Source organism: Meles meles, chromosome 7 (assembly GCF_922984935.1).
Source record: "Meles meles chromosome 7, mMelMel3.1 paternal haplotype, whole genome shotgun sequence".
NCBI classification, from domain to species: Eukaryota; Metazoa; Chordata; class Mammalia; order Carnivora; family Mustelidae; genus Meles; species Meles meles.
The window spans coordinates 76,888,150-76,911,956 of NC_060072.1; the positions used below are offsets into that span (position 1 = coordinate 76,888,150).

Below are 23,807 nucleotides of genomic sequence, written 5' to 3' on the forward strand. Positions count from 1 at the left end.
AGCTCTGTTTCTTTATTGGGAAGTGTATCTGATTTGTGCTAATGATAGAAATTCGTCTTCAAGTGAGTTTTTATTAAGTGTCTTGCCATTTTGTGTCAATTACAGATCTGAGTAACACAAAGATGGAAAATAGTTAAAAGACACATAAGCTGAAAGGAAAAAGCATGTTCTGCAGTAAAATCTTTGGTAGTCGCAGGTTCTCTAAGAAACAACCACATCCATCTCATCTTGTGAGAGAAATCTCTTTAGGTCTTAAGCGGATGATAAGCTACCCTAATAATAACAAAAAAGTACATGAGCCCACCTACTTATCTTCACTCATTCTGAACAAAACAGCCTATCCTCCAACCTTACTTCCAGCTGCCCTCTCCCCTACACATACCACCAAAGTCGCATCCACCTCTTTTTTTCTCCCTCTATTACACGCAGAGAGAATTTTGAAAGTAGTGATTGAGCCATCTGATGTCCTTTAATTGCAGCAGTTACACAACCTAGTTACAGATTACAGTAAACTTGGAACCTTTTAGAATTTACCTTTATCCAGGTGCCATTAAATCATAGTCTTATGTGTCGGGGAGATGTCAAGATGCTCCAAAGTAAAATAGTATATAAATAATGAGGCAATGGATATGCTGACATGCAATGCATATTTGATTCACAGAAGGTACTGATTACTGCTAGCTGAAGTTTTAAAGAACATGGTTAAGAAGAGTTGGGCCTGGGGGCGCCTGGGTGGCTCAGTGGATTAGGCCGCTGCCTTCGGCTCAGGTCGTGATCTCAGGGTCGTGGGATCGAGTCCCGCATCGGGCTCTCTGCTCTGCAGGGAGCCTGCTTCCTCCTCTCTCTCTGCCTGCCTCTCTGCCTACTTGTGATCTCTCTCTGTCAAATAAATAAATAAAATCTTTAAAAAAAAAGAAAAAAGAAGAGCTGGGCCTTGGGCTAGAAGATGCAGAGTATTTTAGGTGGAGGCCTAAGGAGAGAACCTGATGGAAGGAAAGAGTAGGAACTGTGCCTGAGACTCCAGATGAACCTAGATTGGTTGGGAAAAGTAATGAGACAAGTCTGGATGATTTTAATATCCATTTGGGAAGCAATGGAGTTGATATAACTGGGTGAGACCAGTGTTGGAGATGCTTGAATAGAAGCCCAAGGGTTCATCCTGGAATTAAAATGATTCTCATCAGAAAGGAAAGGAATGGAATTAGAGAACACAATATCCAGAGCCTTTGGTAATAGTCTGCTTTCTGTAGCAAGGTTGATGACTTAGAGCTATCACTCTTCTCTCAATATGTACTTTTTTTTTTCCTTTTAAGATTTTTATTTTGACAGAGCGAGATCACAAGTAGGCAGAGAGATAGACAGAGACGGAGGGAAACAGACTCCTGCTGAGCAAAGAGCCCGATGCAGGGCTTGATTCCAGGACCCTGAGATCATGATCTGAGCTGAAGACAGAGGCTTAACCCACTGAGCTACCTAGGTGTCCCCAATATATACCTTTCTTGTCTCTCATTACCTAATGTTTGCATATCCCTCATACCCAATTTGTACGTGCAACTATTGGTATGCATTTGCATTTATGGATAATATTTCTGGGATTTTTTCATTACAAAGCCCCTAATGGCAGTTCAAAAAATTCAAGTGGTTACTTTTGCAGTGATATAACCAGCTCTGCTCTAGTTACACAGACTTGGATAAATCACTCAACCCCTTCAGACTTGGTTTCTTCCTTTTTGCAGAAATAAGACATGACTGGGTATTTTCTAAAATAAAATATAAAACTAACATTGGAGCACCTGGGAGGCTCAGTTGGTTAACCATCTGACTCTTGATTTGGGCTCAGGTCATCTCAAGGTTGTTGGATTGAGCCCTGCATTGGGTTCTGTGCTCAGTGCACAGTCTGCTTGAGATTCTTTCTCTCCCTCTTCTTTTGTCCCTCTCCCTGCTCACATGCTCTCGAAAGGAAGGAAGGAAGGAAGGAAGGGAGAGAGGGAGGAAACCTTAGGAGAAAAAAAAAGGAACTGATATCACATGTATTTCTGGTGACCACTCTGCCATACAAAGGGCATGGTTTATAACTAAAGATGATTTCTTAGCCATCTGCCCCCACTAGGTTTGGGCACATCATTACATAGATAAGAAAGTATACATCCTTCATTTTCTCTAATTAGTTCAAAGTAAAATAAATAATATTTGACAGGAAAGAAAATATGACCTCATTCATTTTTATTTCTTTGGACTGAATATTGAAGGTAAATTTTAAAAAATCAGTTGGCTATTAACTATACTGGTGGAAATATTTAAGATCAGTAAGGGAAATCATCACACTCCATTTCACACATAAAACTTACAGAGCAAGTAGTTATCCTTTTAAAGATTTTAATACATACTTAAAAATGGACAATTTGTTATTACATAATTGTATAACATTGATACTGTTAGATATGTGGGTGTATATATTTTTCTTTTCAATAAAATAGTTTCATGCTTATAAAAGTCACCCTAAGTCAACTTGGACAAAGAGAACAACATACAGTAGAAATAAACCAAGTAGTAAATAGGATGTAAGTAAGGAAAAATATTATAAAGCAGTTACATTGTTGACACAAAGGAAAAGAAAATACACTTTTCTATTATTTGAAGGCAATTCACAATCATTTCCAGGAAATCTGTGAGAATTTAAGGCCATTTGTTCTAAAGAAATGCTTTAATTTAGACACAACGTCACAAAACTGTAATTTTTGTAAAAACTGTACATGCAAAAACTCTTTACAAGTCATTGTGGACAGGCAGTTCAGTATGTAGGAGTAGGTTATCTCACAAATGTGTTGTGCACTAAGTCACGTGGTTTTGTATATGTAACTGGGAATTTCACAAAAATCTTCCAGCCTGTGCACCTCGCATGGCAACATGAAAAGGTGATAACAAGAAGTCCAAATCAGGAGAGCCAGTATCCCTTTGAATTAAAATATCTAGACAAGGTATAATGGAGTAAAAAGTTTAAAACTTCTGCTACATGGTTCACAGTTAAATATTCTGGGTGTTAGTCTTTCTAAATAGCATTATAATATAAAGATGCTACTTAGTACACAAAGTATTTTCTGTGCATTTTACAGTTCACAATGTTTGACTTTTTATTATTTCTACTGAGAATTACAGAACATAAACTGACTGCAGTCTAAATTTAGAACCCAAGCTCCATGAAAAATGCATGTTCCTACAGAATACACATCTGCTAAGCTTAAACCCCCATACCAGGCAAACAGCAGAGGAACTCATTACTAAGCAGATGTGACCTCGTAAGACAATTCACTTACTGAGAAATATGAAAGCATCTCTCCTTTCTCTTATTTGCAATTGTATTTGTCCAGACAGTCATTCAAAGAGATATTGCTCTTGCGATTATAGCTATTGCAATTTAGAAGACAGAGGATTCAATATTCAAAACTCTTATTCTTAAGAACAGTTATAAAAGTATTGAAATTTAAAAAGTAGTAACATGTAAACATTGATACAGAGAGACTGCTTTCCTATACACACAGCAGTCGAGGACAATATTTGAGTTAAAAACAGTTTGTGCTTTTTCCCAACAATACATTGGAAATTAGCTGTTTCTGTCCAAAAAAAAAAAAAAAAAAAAGAAAAGAAAGAAAAAAAAAGAAAAGAAAAGAAAAAAAGATTCAGAGAAGACATCCATATTTTGCTTCAAGCATTTAAACAATTTTTCTGTTGCTCATGCAACAACCATATTTACAGTTTTGGTTTAGAAAGAGAATTAATTTTGGATCCAAGAAAGCGTATTAACCAGGACTGCTGAAATCAAACTGAGAAGAGTATCTCATTCCCTGGTTCGCGACAGAGCACCAGGAGCAAAGCGTTGACTCAGCAGTTCTTCGTGACCGGTAGTTAACGGGGACGGTTCCGAGCACAGTCATATCTGAGTCTGTAACACGTGTGTAGGCGGGGTGTAGGGGGGCGGCGCGGGGGATGGCTTGATTCCGCGGGCCCGCATGTAGGAGAGGAACTGCTCCGGAATCTCAGCTAGGACGTCTTTAGCCAATCTGGCCATGCTCAGTATGTGGTTTCCGCTTCTGTCAATATAATCCCGGAACGGCACGAACTGAAACAGAGGTGAGTTATTCCAGAGACATTAGTATGCTGTTTAACAGACAAAAAAAACCATCACATGGAAACATTTGGTGGACAATCAGAGCAGCCTGGAGGACTGGTTAGATGGATAAGCATTACTATGCATCTTCAAGAGATTTGATTCATTACCAACAGCGAGCTACTATAGTGACCGAAACTTTCTGTTGTATATGCTTTATCTAAAAAGGGATGCAATTATTCTCTATTTTTTTTTCCAATAACTGTCCTGAGAGGTCCATCATGTTGCTACAGGTATTCTGTGGTTTTGAGTTCTATACCTCACCCGTCTCCCAATAGGATAGAGCGTTTACCTCTTCAGTGCTTGGTTTCCTGCCAGTGGAGTTAATACCTGCATAAATCAGCTTTCAGTGCAGGAAGAGTATCCAGCGCAGGGCAAAAAGGAAAGTGCATATTGTTGAAGAAGCCTAAACACATGTCAAGTGTTTTTATTATGAAAACATCAAATCTCATATCCCAGATTTTTTTTTCTAAATCTGTTGTTTGGAATGGAAAAAAAAAATTATTTAGCCTAAGAATTGATAATACTTCATATTGAAATATCATCATTCTTGTTTTTATGTCATATAAAAATAACTGCTCTATCTTTACATAAGCAATTACGTGAGAGCCATTATCAGCTGAACATTAAATACTCTGGTGATAAACTGCCTGATTCTATCTTCACTTACAGTGGTTACTTAAGTTAATAAACATGTGCTGTTTGAATTGAAACTAGTTCAATTTCCCTTCAGAGCTACGATGATTCTTGAAGCAACCTGGAAATGCTTGGAACCATTAATGTTGTGAACCCAGTAATTTAGGTCTTAGAGAAAAGGCACAGTGAAGACATTTGAGAATGTTGAACAATTTCTAAGTGGAAAATTAAGAGTTTGAATTAAATCATTTTTTCCTCCTCTAGAGAGACAGCACCTTCCCATCTCCTATTATATCATAACTGTGTTAAATTTATTTTGAAAAAGTTACTTTTGATTTAAGTAGCTACACAAGATGTGCTTTCAGAAAAAAACTATAATGAGGAAGTAGGCTTTAAGATGGTCAGATTGCTACAGATAAACCAATTTAAAATTTTAAGAAATCAAGTAGCAAGTGTAATACTTTTCATGTAGGGAACACAGTCTCTTTTACGGAAGCGGAGAAAATTACTCTTCTTTTTAAAATAAAATACTGTAGGCAGAGGCAACCTATATGACTGTAATTTTACCCTGTTCTGCTAACCAGGAGGAAAACTCAACAGAGCTTTCAGGAAAGTGTAGTAGAAAGGTGACAAAGCTTTCTCTTACACCTGAAGGTAGCTAAGCAAGGGTAAGAAAAACTAATAGAGCAAATATAATCTTCAACTGGGAAGAGAGCTAAGGGGACGTGAACTTGTGTGAAGTCAAATTATCTAACTTTGGACAAGACTTGACATTCTTAACAAAAAATCAAAGAGGTGCAAAAAAGTTAGGGTTCACTTTTTTCACTGAAACTATAATTAGAAAAGTGAGAGAACAGGAATCAACAAGACTGAGGATTAATGAGAAAAATATATCTGATTGCTATAGCTTACTTCATTCTTTTAAAAGGCATAGCATTTTCAAAGTAAACATTTAGAATGCTTAGTATACAGCAATTATCCCTAAAACATTTTTTTTTTTTAAGAGTTCAGTTTTTCAGAACTCTGTAGCTAACACAGCCATGGAGGGAAAGGATGGCACCTCTGGCAAGCAGTTGATCTCACCACCCAATCTGTGTTTAACCCCAACTTTGCTCTTATATTTTTCTTTGCCTCTTTACCTTTACTTTACCACACCATGGACATTAACCTCATTTATCTTTTTACACCCTATTCTCTCAAACCCTGGAATTAGACTGCCCAGGTTCAAAGGCTGATTCTCCGACTTATTAGCTGATGATCTTAGATGAATGATTTTCCACTCATTCCATTTCCTCTTCTATAAACGAGGAGGATAATAATAATGATGATGATAATACCTGCTTTATTAAGTTGCTATATTAAGTAAGTTAACATGTAAAGTACTTAAAACAGTATTCGACTCATAATATGTATTATATATGGTAATTGTTGTAATCATCACTACTATTACTATTCAACTTACACAGGCATATATTTCAATATAACCATATATTCTTTTTTTCTTTTATTTTTTAATTTATTTTTTATGCGTGTCCCCAAATTCATTGTTTATATACCACACCCAGTGCTCCATGCAATACGTGCCCTCCTTAATACCCGTCACCAGGCCCCTCCCAATCCCGCACCCCCCTCCCCTCCAAAACCCTCAGTTTGTTTCTCGGAGTCCACAGTCTCCCATGGTTCATCTCCCCCTCTGGTTTCCCCCAACTCACTTCTCCTCTCTACTTCCCCATGTCCTCTGTGTTATTCCTTATGCTCCATAAGTAAGTGAAACCATTATGATAATTGACTCTCTCTGCTTGACTTATTTCACTCAGCATAATCTCTTCCAGTCCCATCCATTTGATACCAAAGTTGGGTATTCATCCTTTCTGAAGCAGGCATAATACTCCATCATATATATGGACCACATCCTCTTTATCCATTCATCCATTGAAGGGCATCTTGGTTCCTTCTACAGTTTAGCAACTGTGGCTATTGTTGCTATGAATGTTTGGGTACAGATGGCCCTTCTTTTCACTACATCAGTATATTTGTGGAAATACCCAGTAGTGCAATTGCAGGGTCTTAGGGTAGCTCTTTCTTGAGGAATCTCCACACTGTTTCCCAAAGTGGCTGCACCAACTTGCATTCCCACCAACAGTATAAGAGGGTTCCCCTTTCTCCACATCCTCTCCAACACCTGTTTACTGTCTATGAAACTATATTTTTTAAAAATTTTTTATTACTTTTTTTTTATTTTTTATTAACATATAATGTATTATTAGCCCCAGGGGTACAGGTCTGTGAATCGCCAGGTTTACACACTTCACAGCACTAACCATAGCATATACCTTCCCCAATGTCCATAACCCCACCTCCCTCTCCCTACCCCCCCCACAACCCCTGGCAAGCGTCAGTTTGTTTTGTGAGTTTAAGAGTCTCTTATGGTTTGTCTCCCTCCCGATCCCATCTTGTGAAACTATATTCTTTTTTTTTTTTTTTTTTTTTTTTAAAGATTTATTTATTTGACAGAGAGAAATCACAAGAGAGGCAGGCAGAGAGAGAGGAAGGGAAGCAGGCTCTCCGCGGAGCAGAGAGCCCGATGCGGGACTCGATCCCAGGACCCCGAGATCATGACCTGAGCTGAAGGCAGCGGCTTAACCCACTGAGCCACCCAGGCGCCCCGAAACTATATTCTTAATAGTTTTCTAGTTACATTCACATCAAACATTAAATGCAAGGAATATCCTTCTTCATTTAGCTCAATCAAATTTAAGTACAGTATCAGTGTTGTCTGCTAAGTAATTCCTGGCTTTTTTATTATTTTATAACACCCATTGCTTCATCTTTCCAGCAAATGCTAGGAGATGTGCTATTTTTTTTTTTAACTGAAGTAAATTAAAATTCATCTTTAAGAATGCTGTGATGCTCTGGGATGTCAAAACTTAAATTCACAACCACCCTTCTCATAATACATGCAGATCTACTCATATTTAAAACATTTTCATAAATAACGGGTAAGAAGGAAATCTTAGTTTTCAACTGAAGAGGAAAGTATATATCACATTTAACTTAGGCTTGTTCAGTGGGGCGAGATTCTGCCTGCCCTTTGAATCCTGGGGGACCTTGCCCGTAACTTGCCTTGCCTTAACTCTCATTAACATAGAGAGTTCTTGTTATCAACAGAAGTATACCTTATCCCACCTGTGTGCTGGGAGTAGATGAAAAACGTTGAGAACTTTCTACTCACTAACTGAAATTACCTAAACCTTTCCCAAAGGGACATTCAGCTCTTCAATCAGTCACAAGGTACTGTCCTAAGTGAGAGATGAAAATGACAAGTGACTCTTCATTTCCTTTACTTCTTCATGTCAAACTTACAGTTGTTAGGACCTAATATGCCTTCTATAACACTATTGCTCATATCCTCCTACAATCGATTTCCCACTCAAATTCTCAGACTACTCTGATTTTTGTCTTTTTCTTTTTTTAAAATCATTCATTTCTGATCACTGTACCTGGGGACCTCCTGTTCAAAATAATGCTCGCACATTTGTGGATGAGTGTTGTTCATTGACTACCCCCACAAATGAACTTGGACCCTTAATATGTTGAGTCTAGAGGGATAAAACAGTTTTAACTTTGCACGAATTTATCACATTCATCTCCCCCAAAAAACCAATAAATGCATTCCATTCTGTAGAAATATACTATATCCTTGATACTATACATTTTTTTTTTCAGCATCCATCCAGTACAAGGAAAATGTTCCACATGGCTGCTCTAATGGCTGGCTTTGCCTATTTGTGAAAACAAGTTTTGAATCAGTTTGGGCAAATGGACTTTTAGTTGCTGTTCTGCTCAATTTTACTTGATTGTTCCTACTGTGCACAGCTCCATTAGTGATTTTCAAGTCTACGCCTTCAAGGCTATTATTCTCCTTTTAATGGAAAATATGATTTAAACATAATTTTTAAGGAAATGATAGGCCAACAGCTGTGTACAGCCAGAAGAAATGACTCTGCATTATACACAATGGCCAATTCATAGCACAAACAAATAGGAAGCCTTTACATATACTGACTTAAGAAAATAACTCTTTGAAGTTTCAGAATTAACAACAATAGGGTCTCATCTTGCTTACTGTTTGTACTAGAGTCACGAAATTCAATCTTAAGGCAATGGATATAATTACACATAAGGCTGACTACAGTGTCCCTTGTCAAGGTATAGCTACTATGAAATACTGACATAGAAATGAATTTGCACTGGACTATGCCACAGACCATCTAAATACAATAACTAACACTGGCACTAACTAATGCATTTGTTGAGCAACTGGTAGGTAACAGGCCATCTGCTGAAAGATTTCTACAGTATCTCATTAAATTTTTATAAGCATGTTACCCGTATTTTGAATTTACAGAAGAGGAAACTGAAACTTGGAAAGTTTAATTAACTTAGATGAGATACTTACCAGTATCAATCATTATTTGAACCTAAACTGATCTAACCCTGAGACATGAACCACTTCAGTAATATGAAAGGGGAATTAGATCCTAATGATCTTCACTAGAATATTGGTTTTTATGAGAGTAGGTGTGTTATAACAGAAAGAACACAGGCTTTGGAATCAGAACTCTGTTGGAAATTTGGATCTATCAATTTATGACTTAAATAATTTTGTGCACGTTGCTACCTAGGCCTCAGTTTCTTTATTCATAAATTACTACAAGGCAAAAAGTGGCCAGTATTTTTAGGAAGATATAAAGTGGTATGTTAATAAACTGACAAAGAGGGAAGTTAGTTCAGGTGTGCAGAGAGGGCTTTGTGCAAGGCTGTATAATGGAACTTTCAAAATGTAAGACACTAATCAGCACAGATAAAGAAGAGTATTCCAGGTGAAATAAGAGGAAATAAAAACAGGAACAATGGAAATGTGTGATGCAAATACAGCTGGTAGTCCTATTTGTCTAGACAAAGTAGTGTGTATGTGTATGTTCAGCTAAAGAGGAAGACTGGGGTCAAGTCACGGAAACGCTTAGATGCTATGTTTAGGTTTTAAATCAATGTTATACATAATTTTTGTTCAGAATTTTAGAATCAGATATCTTAAGGTTAAATCTTCATTCTACTTCTTACTAGCTACATGACTATGGACAAGAAGAATTAAACGTAATTTCTTTTTTCTTTTTTTTTTGTAAAATGTACTAATCAAAATACCTGCATAAGGTCAATTAAAGATTAAGTGAAGCAATACTATAGCTCTTAGCCTGCCCAGCATACAAAAGGAGTTAATAAATGACTCAGTATTATTATTGTTATGAAGAAGTTGGAAGCCACTTAAGATTTGACACAGTAATGAGACCTCCATCTGCTACCCTCAACTTTCTGCTAAATCTCAGCTACCTTTGGCTTTTGTTATTATTTGCAGCCTTAAGCTTTTGTTTGCCCACTTAAAAAAACTGGGTTCCATTTGCAGTGCATTAACCTGCTTTGCTTCAACATATAAGAAACTGGAAGTAATGAGAAGGTAAGAAAGCCTAAATGGACCCTATTTTCTGGTAATATTTTAACCAGCAGTATTTACAGCATCACTTGTGATGGCTTAGATATTTTCTGATGATGGAGATTGACGGTATTATCCTTGGTGGACTCCTGCGACCCCACTATTCTAAATATTCAAGAGTATTTCTATTCTTGAAAATAGATAATTTTAAAAACATTCTACTGGATGGTGGAACCTGGAAAACTGTGATGGTGGAATATTTTTATTTTTATTTCCTTTAGAGAGGGGAGGAGCAGAGGGAAAGAGAAAATCCTAAGCAGGCTCCACACCCAGTGCAGAGTCCAACTTGGGGTTTGGTCTCACCACCCTGAGATCATGACCTGAGCTGAAATCAAGAGTTAGATGCTTTCGGGCTCTCTGCTCCGCAAGGAGCCTGCTTCCTCCTCTCTCTCTGCCTGCCTCTCTGCCTACTTGTGATCTCTCTCTCTGTCAAATAAATAAATAAAATCTTAAAAAAAAAAAAAGAGTTAGATGCTTAACCAACTGAAGCCAGCCTGCACCCACTGGTGATGGTGGAATGTTTTTAAAACCTTACTTGAAGTGAGAGAGAATGCTAATTCTCCTTCAACACAATGTACTATGTATATGGTTACCTTGCTTACTATTGTTAAAAGACCAATCACCATTTAGGAACTTCTCCATGAAATTGGAAAAGGGTCTATCAAATCCCCTTAAGTGAATGTAGGCATGTAAGTCAAAATGTCACAGTTATTCCAGAGGCTACTAATTCTCTGGGGACGGCTCAGTGGGTTGGAGCCTCTGCCTTTGGCTTGGGTCATGATCCCAGGGTCCTGGGTCTCTGCTTGGCAGGGAGCCTGCTTCTCCCCCTCCCCTCTCTCTGACTGCCTCTCTGCCTACATGTGATCTCTGTCTGTCAAATAAATAAATAAAATCTTTAAAAACAAAAAATATTTTAATTTCCTATTCAGTATCTATAAGAGCCAACAACTCTTTCAGTTCAACTTTATGTGGTAGAATCCCTTGAGTATTTAGCTATATCCGCAGGTGTCTTCAGGATTTTGGGGGATCCCAGTGTTACTGTAAGGTGGGAGACTGGTCTCAAGGACTTTGACTTTCAAGGAGAAGGAACACGTTATATGAATATATACCTTACACTGATACGTAATAAGTATTTTCATGTGGTACTCCTCTGAGACTCACAATATCATGAAAAGAGCAGAGATGAAAGAATTTAAAGTCCAGAAATAATGAAATGAAGATTCAAAGAGATTTACTGACTTGTTCAAGAGCAGAGTGACAGTATTATAATTTCATAGATCTGGGTCCAATCTCAATATTCTGCCTAATGTAGTTACCTGAGAGACGAAATACTTTCACAATCAAGGACATTTTTATTTTATAAATGCTAATAGACATGACTGTTGCTTGTCACTAACATAACAGATCATTCCTCTTAAAGGAAACCGTAACAATATGGGCAACCTTAACTATCCCTACAGAAGAAAACAGTAACAAGTTTCCCGTAAGCATTATGATGGAACTATGAGATACGATATCTCGTATCTCATAGTAGGTTGCCTCTACTGCTTTTGTAAAAATGCATTACAAGAGCAACACAACAAATTCCAAAGAACTTCAAATTCATGCTTCCCTTCCGTAATTTGATTTTTTGGAAACTGTGAGTCAGACATTATGAAGAGCTTTTAGATAAAGTGTAATTACTTAGACCTATAATTATGCTAATAAGGTTAAGGTGAATAATCATGTGTCTAATTATGAAAACAAAACACCATGGGATACTTAAATAAATGATCACATCATCATGTTCCTTTTCTTAGCTGCTTTTAACCTAATCATTCATGTGTGTGTGCTTTTTACTCTACCAAGAACGTTAGGTTATAAAGTTTAAATCATACTTGATACTTTTAATTTTTTTCTTTTAAAAAACTGTTATACAAATGTTTCTATTTTAAAATTTAATGTTGCTGCCTAAAAAGAACAATGTTTTTAAAATCTTATTATAGTAACATATTTACAGATTATTTTATATAAGTATTTTAATCATTTTTTGTTGTCTTTTACTGAGTTCTATTTCAGAAATGTATTTTATCTACATGATCTTTCTTTCTTAATCTTTACAACAAAGCCAGAGCACTGAAATTTAGAAAGCTTATTCAAGTTTTATCATGGTGAATAATTCGGGATTTGAAGTAAATTCTGTAGCATTCCAAATTCTGTGGGATTCTCTTAATGACTTTGGGTCAATGTATGGCTTGTTCCTAAGAAAATAATACTGAAGTCCATTGTTTGCTCCTTTAAAGCTTTCATAGCATGTGCTGAGACCTTTCCTTCCCTATTTAAAAAGGTGCACTTCACAGTTGCTTTACCCTTGTAAAAACCTAAAAGATATGGAAAAACCTCTAATATGTAGCCAATTAGTTTAATTAACTGCTTGCTTTCAGTGATAAATTTGAACTATATTGATTGGCTGCTGATTTTTTCTCTTCTATTCACTCCAAGAATAGTAGGTTTTAGCTATGTATTTTTCTCAATTTTAACAAGTATAAATCATAAATACTACATAAATCATTATTATTTTGTTATTACATATAAAATATTATAAGTATTACATATCATCTCTATATAATTACATTTAAAGTTATATGTAACATATTTTTATATAAATTTCTGTATTTACATATCATTTTAAGATCTATTTCTCCACCTTTCTAACCATAATCTAGGGAGAAATATATAAAAATCTAGTTTTGGTTTGTTACCACTGAATTTATTTACACTGAAATCTAATCAGTTGTCTTTTTTTCAACTTTTTAAAAAAATTTCTTTTCGGTGTTCCAGAATTCATTGTTGTAATCAGGTGTCTTAAAAATCAATAAATGACTCTTAATCTCACAAAACAAACTGGGGGTTGCTGGGGGGAGGTGGGATTGGGAGAGGGGGAGGGGGCTATGGACATTGGGGAGGGGAGGCGAACCATAAGAGACTATGGACTCTGAAAAACAACCTGAGGGTTTTGAAGGGTCAGGGGTGGGAGGTTGGGGGAACAGGTGGTGGGTAATAGGGAGGGCACGTTTTGCATGGAGCACTGGGTGTTGTGCAAAAACAATGAATACTGTTATGCTGAAAAAAATAAATAAAATGGGAAAAAAAAGAAAAGAAAAAAAATCAGGTGTCTTTGTTGAGGGCTAAACAATGAATAGATAAGCATCATTAAAAATTCTGCTATGTTTCTAGCTTCTAATTTTACCAAAGACCTCAATGACATTTTCTGGTAATATTAAAGTAGGAAAAGACATTTATTAACATTTCTATTTTATATATAGTGAACCTGAAATACAAGAGAGTCACTGGGTACTTACTCTAGGCCCTACTTGCCATGCATCTTAAAGAGAATCAACTGACTAAATTAAGGAGAACCCGAGAGTCCTGCTTTCAATGTAATTTGTTTATTTTCAAATCAGAGCTGACAGGTTCCTCACAATGAACTAAACAAATAGTTTCCATTAAATTTCTTACCTGTACAATGTCTCTTTCAGCATATTTTCCCCTGGAGGAAACTCTTACATCATCTCCATCCAATTCAACCATAGCTTGAAAATAAAGTAAGACCATTTATCCAGTGCATTTCAACCATGTACTTAAACACTGTAGGCAATAGGAAATCAAGATGTCTGAAGTAGCAACATGTCCTGTGTCAAGGCAGAAAGCTTGTTGACTCCCCATTCTGCCACAAAACTTGAGTGTAAATTTTATAACTGAAGAAAGCTAGCCAAGCTCCCATGTGATCCTTTGAAAGACATGAGCCAGTGTGGGTATAGCTCCCCATCCTAGAGCTTCTCAGTTCTGGGTTATGTGTTTATGTGACTGATTGGGCAAGTGATGCTAATCCATTAAACTCTTGTTGTCTTTCTCATTTAAGAAACTTGGCACTAATCACAGAATTTCCAGTAACAATTTGAACTTTATTCTCATTGAAACTACAGCAAAGCTATGTATTCATATCACCCAACTTCTACTTCATTAACAGATTTTAAAACAGAAAGGGATTTGCTCTGCCCTACATTGACTGGATAAAGTATGACTTTTTGAACTGTGATTTTTTTGTGTGTGTATAGGTCGAGAAATAATTTCGACATTATATGGATCAGCTGATATGTGTGAATGCTGTGATACAAATGGACAGCTGGTAATAAAGTAATATTATGTTGCAATAAAGGACATTTTCTAGAGTTTATTAAGTTTTCAGTGAGAATTCTCTAAATAATTAATTACATGAGGAATGCTAATTTGTGTTTAAAGTATAATTCTATTACTGATAATTCATTTTGTATGCACATGACATTCACCAGACTCCAGAGGGCCACTTGCAATTATAATGTTTGCCTCTTTACCCTCCAAAAACTACTGCTCAGTCAGAACACAATCCTCACATTTTCATTATTTTCTTCAGTGCTTAGGTAATGCATCTGGGTTAAAAACATTGTTTTAAATGTTACTTTTCTACACGTATTCATGAGCCAAAGTCTGGGTTGAAATAAGTGCTCATAAACGGTAGAGCCTCCAGTCAATAATATGCTTAGAAATACATGTCACGGGGCGCCTGGGTGGCTCAGTGGTTTAAGCTGCTGCCTTCAGCTCAGGTCATGATCTCAGGGTCCTGGGATGGAGTCCCACATCGGGCTCTCTGCTCAGCAGGGAGCCTGCTTCCCTCTCACTCTCTCTGTCTGCCTCTCTGCCTACTTGTGATCTCTCTCTGTCAAATAAATAAAATCTTAAAAAAAAAAAAAAGAAATACATGTCACAATAAATGTGTATATTGTCAATAACAAGGAAATTAACTTATTTAAAATACAAAATATCTACAAAACAAATGAGCAACAGGGAAAAAAATAAGAGAAAGAGACAAAGCAAGAAACAGACTTTTGATGGAAGAGAACAACCTGATGGTTACCAGAAGGGAGATGGGTGGAGGGGATGGGTGAAATAGGTGATGGGCATTAAGGAGTGCACTTGTCCAGATGAGCAGCAGGTGTAACAGGCAAGTGTTGAATCACTATATGGTACACCTGAAACTAACAGTACACCATATCTGAACTAACTGGAATTAAGAAGAAGAGGATGAAGAGGAAGAGGAGGAACAAGAAAGAGAAGGAGGAGGAAGGGAAGGAGAAGAAGAAAATTACAAAAGATCTGTTCTTCCATACTTATTAGCAATGTAAATAAGGAAAGTCGTTATGCTCAAATGCTTTCAATAGTTCATTCCTTCCTTTGGTTTTGTTTTCCTTTCAAAATTTTCATATGATTTAGACAAATGTACAGCAATAGAGAAAAGCCAGCAATTGCAGGAAGTTCTCCTTTACTCTCTAACAGAAAACAAGAATTTGTTGATAATCTGGGTCTCACCTTCCACAATCCCCTACGATCTCCATCAGTCTTTGTGAATGTTTCATTCCAATTAAGAAAAATGACAGTTATCCAGGCAATAATGTATTTGAATGTGACCCTATAAAATATGGCCCACTTTTCAGCATGTCCTTTGGGTTAAAAAGTTGCAGAGAGCAAGAATTGGAGGCTAAACTTTTGAAACCACGGAAAAAAGACATGATGTGGAAATGGTGGAAGGGTCCTGTTCACCCTTCAGGTTTTCATCTGTGCCACAGGGAGCCTGAGACTATAAGCCCCGATTCCCCACAAATACCTCTCCTTGGAAAAAAAAAAAAAAAAAAAAAAACCATTTATAAGAGAGAGAATTGCACTTCTTTCTAGCTCTGGGAGACACCATGAAATTAGAACCTCTTCTCTTTCTCACCTTCTACTAACTCAGATCAATGCAGGTAACCTGATGCTGCTTTGACTTTTTGCCTTTTAAGGATAAAGAAATTCTGCCTTGAGAAACCTTTCTTCTCAGTGAAAGTGCTTTATGGAGGAGTGAAAAATCACTGGGGAAAAATTACACAGAAAGTTTTAAGTTGTTCTTATTAAAATACAGTAACAAGACATTTGAATACTCACTAATCTAACAGTTTATTCCAAATTCCTCTACCTTCAAAAAACGGATGACAAGTCTACCTTTCTTGCCCATGCAAACGATGCCTTTCTTGTTAAAAGTGCAGATGTTGGATTTAGGTGGCTAACTGATAAAATGTGCAAGTTTTATCTCAGTCTTTCATTATGTCGGTTTCTGTGTGTGATATAAACTTACTCTATGGTAGATTTGGAAGTCCAAGAGAAAGGCTCTTCCTGACAGAACAGCACAATCTGAATTTAAGTAACAGAACTTCTATGTGAAACATGAATATTCATCCTTTTCTTATTAGCAATGGAAAGAAAAGAGGTATTTTAAGAGGAGAGAAAGAAAAATAGAGAAGCATCTATGTTTCCTAGTGGAACAGTCTACTCTTCTAGTACTGTTGTGGAAGAGTTTCCATCCTATTAAAATTTCAGTCATGGTGAAAACTGAAGGCAGGTGTTGCAGGGCCCTAATTCCCTGTCCCCATGTTTGCCAGAGGGAAGTGTCACTCTAATTCTCAGGAAGGAATTCTACTGGGAAGGCAACTTCCCTCTTTGTCTACAACCTTCACTCTCTTTTCCATGTGGAAAAATGACTGACTGATTAATGGGAATACTAAAATGAGGAGAAGGGACTGACTTTGAAATCCCTCTCATTAGAAGCAGCCAATCCTCAGTTTGAATGGAGTATTACTCAGCCATCAGAAAGCATGAACACCTAATTTTTTCATCACCATGGATAGGACTGGAGGAGATTATGCTGAGTGAAATAAGTCGAGCAGAGAAAGTCAATTATCATATGGTTTCACTTATTTGTGGACATAAGGAATAGCATGGAGGACATGAGGAGAAGGAAGAGAAAAATGAAGGGGGGTGGAAATTGTAGTAGGAGACGAACCATGACAGACTATGGACTCTGGGAAACAAACTGAGGGTTTTAGAGGGGAGGGGGGTAAGAGGATGGGTGAGCCTGGTGATGGGTATTAAGGAGGGCACGGATTCAATGGAGCACTGGGTGTTACATGCAAACAATGAATCATGGAACACTACATCAAAAACAAATGATGTACTGTATGGTGTCTGACATAACAATAATAAATAAATAAATAAATAAATAAATAAAAAATAAATTATCTGCCCATAGGAAAAAAAAATGAATGAAATTTCTCCCTGTGCCATGATTAACAGGCCAGGCTCTGCCCTTGTAGAGAAGAGGCCTGGCGATAAGGCTGAGGTCATTCAACCTTGGCGGAAAAATAGTGACAAGTCTGATTTTGTGCAGAGTTAACCCAAACTCTCAAACACTACGTTGTTAGTAATAACAAGCATATACTGTGGTCTTTGAGTGATTCTTACATATTTTTTTTCCAGTTTGGGAAGTCAGAGAGGAAAAATGATGAATTATCATACCTTAAAACACTAGTAAATAATTCACTGGGAACCAAAGAAATGAAGAGAATGAACAGCTGTGGCAGTTGGATGAGGGTAGTGCCTGCTGCTTTGAATAAAAATATATGAGCAGAAATAGACACCAGGAAGGGTCAGTGGCTCTGTATTTGTACATGGTGTGTGCAGGCTCTTGAGGAACAAGTGACTGAGGTTAGGCCATAACATCTAACTGCAGACTTCCAATATTTGTGGAGACCTGGGAAGTACCCAGTGAGAGGTGCATCCTTGAGGCAAAAGCAAATTAGTAACGAAGAAGAAGGCATGAGTGAGTTTACCCTAGCCATTCACTGAAGTTCGAGAATCACAGTCTGTCACTGATCAATGCAGACGATCGAGTACACAAAGCATTAACAAGAAAGATGTCTCTTAGCTTTCCTGACTCCAGAGAGGTTGTTTCAAATCCATGCCTGAAGTATAATGCAAACAATTTGAATATTCAGAGGCTGAGAAAATATTAGCAGAAGCAGAGGCAGTCAGAGCTAAATGACTTTTGCTTTAGACATCGGAAGATTCTAATGGTGCAAAGCATGGTCAACCAAGCATGGAATGGAAGGAGAGGATTTCCAGGGTCAGCAATGTAACAATGTAACAACTATGTAACAACTGTGCCTGTGGTGCTGAGATTGGCAGATGTACACTATCCTTATGGAGGAGGCGCTGGTGGTTCAATGAGAATGATCCCAGTGATGATCATAGTATAATTAACCACGTATGTGCCTAAATTAACCTCTAATGTACCAAAGGTTGTTCCAAATATTCTAAAGTTATTCTCATTTCCAAAGCCCCAAGCTAAACGAACTGTCATTGTTAAAAGTTAAAAACACCTAAAGCAGGTGAATGCTAGGTGATCATGAAGTCAACACAGAGTTCTCTCTGAAAGGAATTCACCAGGTGACTGGGAACAGATTATCCTTAAAGAAGTTTACCCAGATCACTAGCTACACAAACACCTGTCACTTAATTGGCATTTGAACGAGGCCCAAGCCCAAACTCAGAACTACCTAGTCACTCAATTTAGCATAATTTTATAAAGTATCATTAAATCTCAGATGGTCAGTTCCATTTTCATTTCACTTTGCTCTTTCATATGACAGAACTTATATATTTATAAAGCTAATGTCTATCAACTAGCCAGTGTCTGAAAAACCATTAAAGTAGCATATTGTGCTTGTGTGTTAACATCTCTCTTCACAACCTAATGGTTTATAAATTTAGGGTTCATCCTCAAAGGTTTTTAGTGAACCCAGAGTGTACTCTGCCTTGTGAACAACTCAATCTATCACCCTGTCTGCCATAAAACATATTCTTTTGAGATGCAAAGTATCACAAATGGAATAGAAAGCTATATGTTGAATTAATCTATACCAGATAGATAATGTCCTTGTCAGAAGACAGTATTTTCATTTGCTCAACTTAATAGACTTCATTGTGAGATACCTATATTTACGTCTATATGTACACGGACATTATATACATATCCACGTTCATATTCACACAAGAAAGAGTGATAGGAATCTTAGAGCATAATGAATCAGAGTAAATAAATCCCCAAGGAATATTACTGAAAATCTATTACTCACCATCAAATTCTGCTGGTCCAACACCTACTATAATTATTGACATTGGAAGTTTTGAAGCCTTCAAAGAGAATACACAATTAGTTCAGAATTAAGAAATTGAGTTAAGAAATGAGGTTTAAGAAGAAAATAATATACTGCTTTGATATTTTTTCAAGATGTTCACTAAAATAGGTTTGAACATATTTAAAATGAACACAGAATAATATGCTCGATTCTACTCATTCTTTTTGAACTCTCTAGACATGCTTATTCAGTGGGACATTCTCCAGGAATGACCAGTCTTGGACAATATAAAAAATAAAAAAGTATTGCTCATTTGCCTTCACTTGCTATTCTCAGCCAACATCTTCCTAAGCTGACTTGGGCTATCTTTGGTCACTTTATTCGTGTGCTTACTCCTCTCAAAAATCTTTCAGTTACTAAACGGGGCAAAAAAGGCACTACAGTTGTGAAACAGTAGTACCCTACTCTATCTCATTTACACCTAATGGTAGGAAAAGCAAAAATTCATAGTAAATGAGTGAATACAAATAATAATTGCAGAAAGTTATTATTAGAATAATTAATTTGTTTTATTAACTAGCCACAAGATTGTGAGGGATACCAAGTATTTGATGTAATGGCATGTTTTCCCATCATTGGTATCACTAACACCATGTAATCATTTTAAATAATTTAATGGTCAGAATGTAAGATCTGGCAACAGAGAGATGGATGCCTGGCATGGCCAAATCTACAGCTATGAAGACCATCAAATTATGAATCATTTTTCCTCACTACATCATGTCCGGCTAGTTTAAGCCTAAATTATTAAGTTCCTATTTTAAAGTGCACACTAATGCTACTGACCAGAACATAAAGAAAACCAAGATGAATTCTACCCATGTTTCTAGTTAAATAAATAAATGTATAGGCCTTTAGCTCTACTGCTTTGCATACATGGTTTTTCTAAGAATATGTCTATAATTTTTTTTCCACATGCAACTTTTTCCCTCCACCAAACAGCTAATTATGTCTTCCCTATGCTATTAATAATAAGATATGATAAGCAATTCATTCATGCATCCCATTTTCACCAAATGCCAACTTAGTGCCAAACATTGCTAAACTTGAAATAGCAAGATAAGGTATAATTCTATAGATTAGAGTCTAATATAGATTTTATAGATTATAGTATTATAAAGAAGACAAATCAATTACATAATCTTAAAATAAATAATTAGGAATTATGACAAGAAGAATGGTTTGTGAGTCCAGTCCAGTCCCTTTCAGTTCTAGAAAAAAATTTTATGGAAACAGTTCTATAGAAAAAAAAAACAAAAACCTGTCAGTAAAGTTCTGTAACTGAAATGTAAATATTAAGAAATACTCTGTACAAATTGTACAAATTATCCACACCCCTCAGCTTAGTCCTTAAGGATTAACGGTACATATTCATATGAGTTGTCTGGATAGGGTTAAGAGTGCAATCAGCTACAAAGGCATGGGCATTTTGTTTTACTATTAAGTCAACCTTAAACTCTGCTTATTCAACCTAAAAAAGCACCATGCTGTCACTTAACCAGCCCCAAACTGAATGACCCCTACTCACATTGACTATGGACTCCTTGGTTTGAGCCATATCCGAGATAACACCATCCGTCACAATCAGGAGCACAAAATACTGGGAACCGTCTTTTACAGAAGAGGCGTATCTAGAGCAATGAAAAGATAAAGAATACCACAGAAAATAAAACAGTTCCTCTGTGTGCGATGCTTGCTACATATAATCGCAACAGTCAACAAACCTTTAATCTCAAGAAAATATTTAAGCATATGTTAGGAGTCTATATTATCCAAGCTCTCAAATAGTACATTTTTTGGAAACAGCACACTAGAATAACAGCAACATAGGCGCATGCCAGCACACGGACATGCCTACCTGCCCTAGAAATTCATTCCCTAGTAATAGGCAAGCTGGATGCAGGTATGTTTAACATGAAAGATTGGATATAGCTTGCAGAAACAGAAATCCTGGCTAAGCAACATTACGTGTATGATCTTCAGTAAATTACTTAAGCTATCTAAATTTTATTTCCTTGCCTTTAAGACCAAGATCACAGCTTTTAAAGAAATTGCACACGTGCTACTCAATCTATAATACAGTTTATGAGTGGTAGCAATAATCATAAGTGGTTTTTGTTTTGAAATAGACACAGGTGATGGTTGCACAACACTGTGAATGTGCTGAATGTGACTTCAACGTGGTTACTTTTATGTTACGCAAATTTCACGTAAGTAAAACAAATGCAACAGAAGAGACACTTTTTGACATATCCATAGTTCATGTTCTTAGTATTTGTTAAATTGATGAAAGATGGAAAAAATGATACCAAATAAAGACAAAAATTAGGTATATAATAAGAACATATTCTAGTACTTGGAATTTATCAGCATTCTCACCAAAATATACTCAATAACTTATAGGAGAATTTTATGAATATTATATTTTATTTTATCATTTTTTTCCCATTGTGTTCTACATTCTGGATATCTAGATTATATTATCAACAATATTATTGTTGTATACAATAATATTATGTATGTGTAATGTATATAATAATACTGTTATATTATCAACAATAATAATTTTGGGGGTGCCTGGGTGGCTCGGTGGGTTAATATTAGCAGGCTATGACTGGGGTTGTGATCCCAGGGTTCTGGGATCAAGCCCGGCATCAGGCTCTCTGCTCAGCAGGGAGCCTGCTTCCCCCTCTCTCTCTGCCTACTTGTGATCTCTGTCCGCCAAATAAATAAATAAAAATCTTTAAAAAATAATAATAGTAATTTTTATGACTTTTAATATATAATTAGTATCAGGTCATATCTAGAAATAAGTAAGCATTATGGTACTCTTAGGAGATAGTAATCAAGAAGACTTTGGTTTACTTCTGTAAAAATCATTGAGTATTTATAGATGTATGTATAACTATGTATCTATCTATATATATGTGTACCATAGAATCATAAAAAATTAGCATCACAGAAAAACTGGGTTCAAGAACATGTCTACTGAATACCAATAAAACTTCTTCATAACCTAATAAGTCAAGCAGAGAGAGTCAAGTATCATATGGTTTCACTTATTTGTGGAGCATAACAAATGACATGGAGGACATTGGGAGATGGAGAGGAGAAGGAAGTTGAGGGAAATTGGAAGGGGAGGCGAACCATAAGAGACTATGGACTCTGAAAAACAACCTGAGGGTTTTGAAGGGGCGGGGGTGGGAGGTTGGGGGAACCAGGTGGTGGGTAATAGGGAGGGCACGTATTGCATGGAGCACTGGGTGTTGTGCAAAAACAATGAATACTGTTACGCTGAAAAAATAAATAAATTAAAAAATTAAAAACAAACAAACAAACAACAACAAAAAAAACTTCTTCATAACCTGAAGTACCCAAAGGGATCAAGTTTGAACAGATCAGGGCAGACCAATAGCATAATATGTCAGGGCAAAACTTAACTTCTTGAAGAGCAGAATTAACAACCATATGGACAAGAAAAATATATACAACTCTGCCATACTAGAGAAACTAATAATTGCTCATGAAGCTAATAAAATTGTAATTTGATAGACTGATCAAGAGAATAGAGTAAGTGGCATGGTCATCCCTACAAAGATAACATGGCATCGGTTCCACAATGTACAGCCAAAAATACTCCCACTACATTCAATAACTGATCTTCAACATCAAGGACTTTTAAATTTAATGGTAACACAATCAATGAAAAACAATCCCAATCAAGATCTGAGACTATTCTCCTATTTCATGATTAACTTTCTTTCTTAATAAAAGAACTCAGATAATCTCCTTCAGGTATTCATTTTTAATTTTTAAGTACCCATTATTTTTTTTAAAAAATCATTTCTTACTATGCTTCAGAAATACAGGGTTTTTTATTTCATGTGATTAATGGACGGCTATAAATAGTAGTGAGGAAAGCTTCTACGAGTACAAGAGTGTGGTTTTTCTGCTTTTCTTACAAATTAAGCTCTTAAAATGGTGAATTTTTACTAGATTTAAGAACAATACAGAAAGTTTAACATTACACTATTTATTTATAAATATCACTTCAAGTGGCTTAACTGTCTGATTTTCCTTGGTGGGGGTATTTACTTTTATTTCTCTTTCAACACTTCTGATCATCCATAAAGAAAGTCTCAGTTATTAGTATATTTTTTCCAGCTTTATTGAGGTATAATTGGTACACCAAAAAAGACCCCACAACTATATAATTGACATATACAGTTCGATGAGTTCAGACATATGTATAAATTCATGTTACCATTAAAATAATCAAGGTAATAAATATACCATTTCCAAATTTTCTTTGTATCCCTTTGGATGTGTGCACATGGTGAAACACACACACACACACACACACACACACACC

General features: G+C 36.3%; 1 protein-coding gene across 1 annotated transcript in view; it reads right to left on the reverse strand.

Moving 5' to 3' along the window:
- Positions 1-2,243: 2,243 nt before the first annotated feature.
- CPNE8 (copine 8) overlaps positions 2,244-23,807 on the reverse strand; it is a 220,448-nt gene continuing 198,884 nt past the window's right edge. The window contains exons 17-20 of the mRNA XM_046013749.1: positions 20,964-21,066; positions 19,373-19,430; positions 13,851-13,924; positions 2,244-4,117 (exon numbers count right to left, since the gene is read on the reverse strand). Of these exons, the coding sequence (XP_045869705.1) occupies positions 3,929-4,117; positions 13,851-13,924; positions 19,373-19,430; positions 20,964-21,066 (424 nt within the window). The 3' untranslated portion in view covers positions 2,244-3,928. The remainder of the gene's footprint in view (positions 4,118-13,850; positions 13,925-19,372; positions 19,431-20,963; positions 21,067-23,807) is intronic.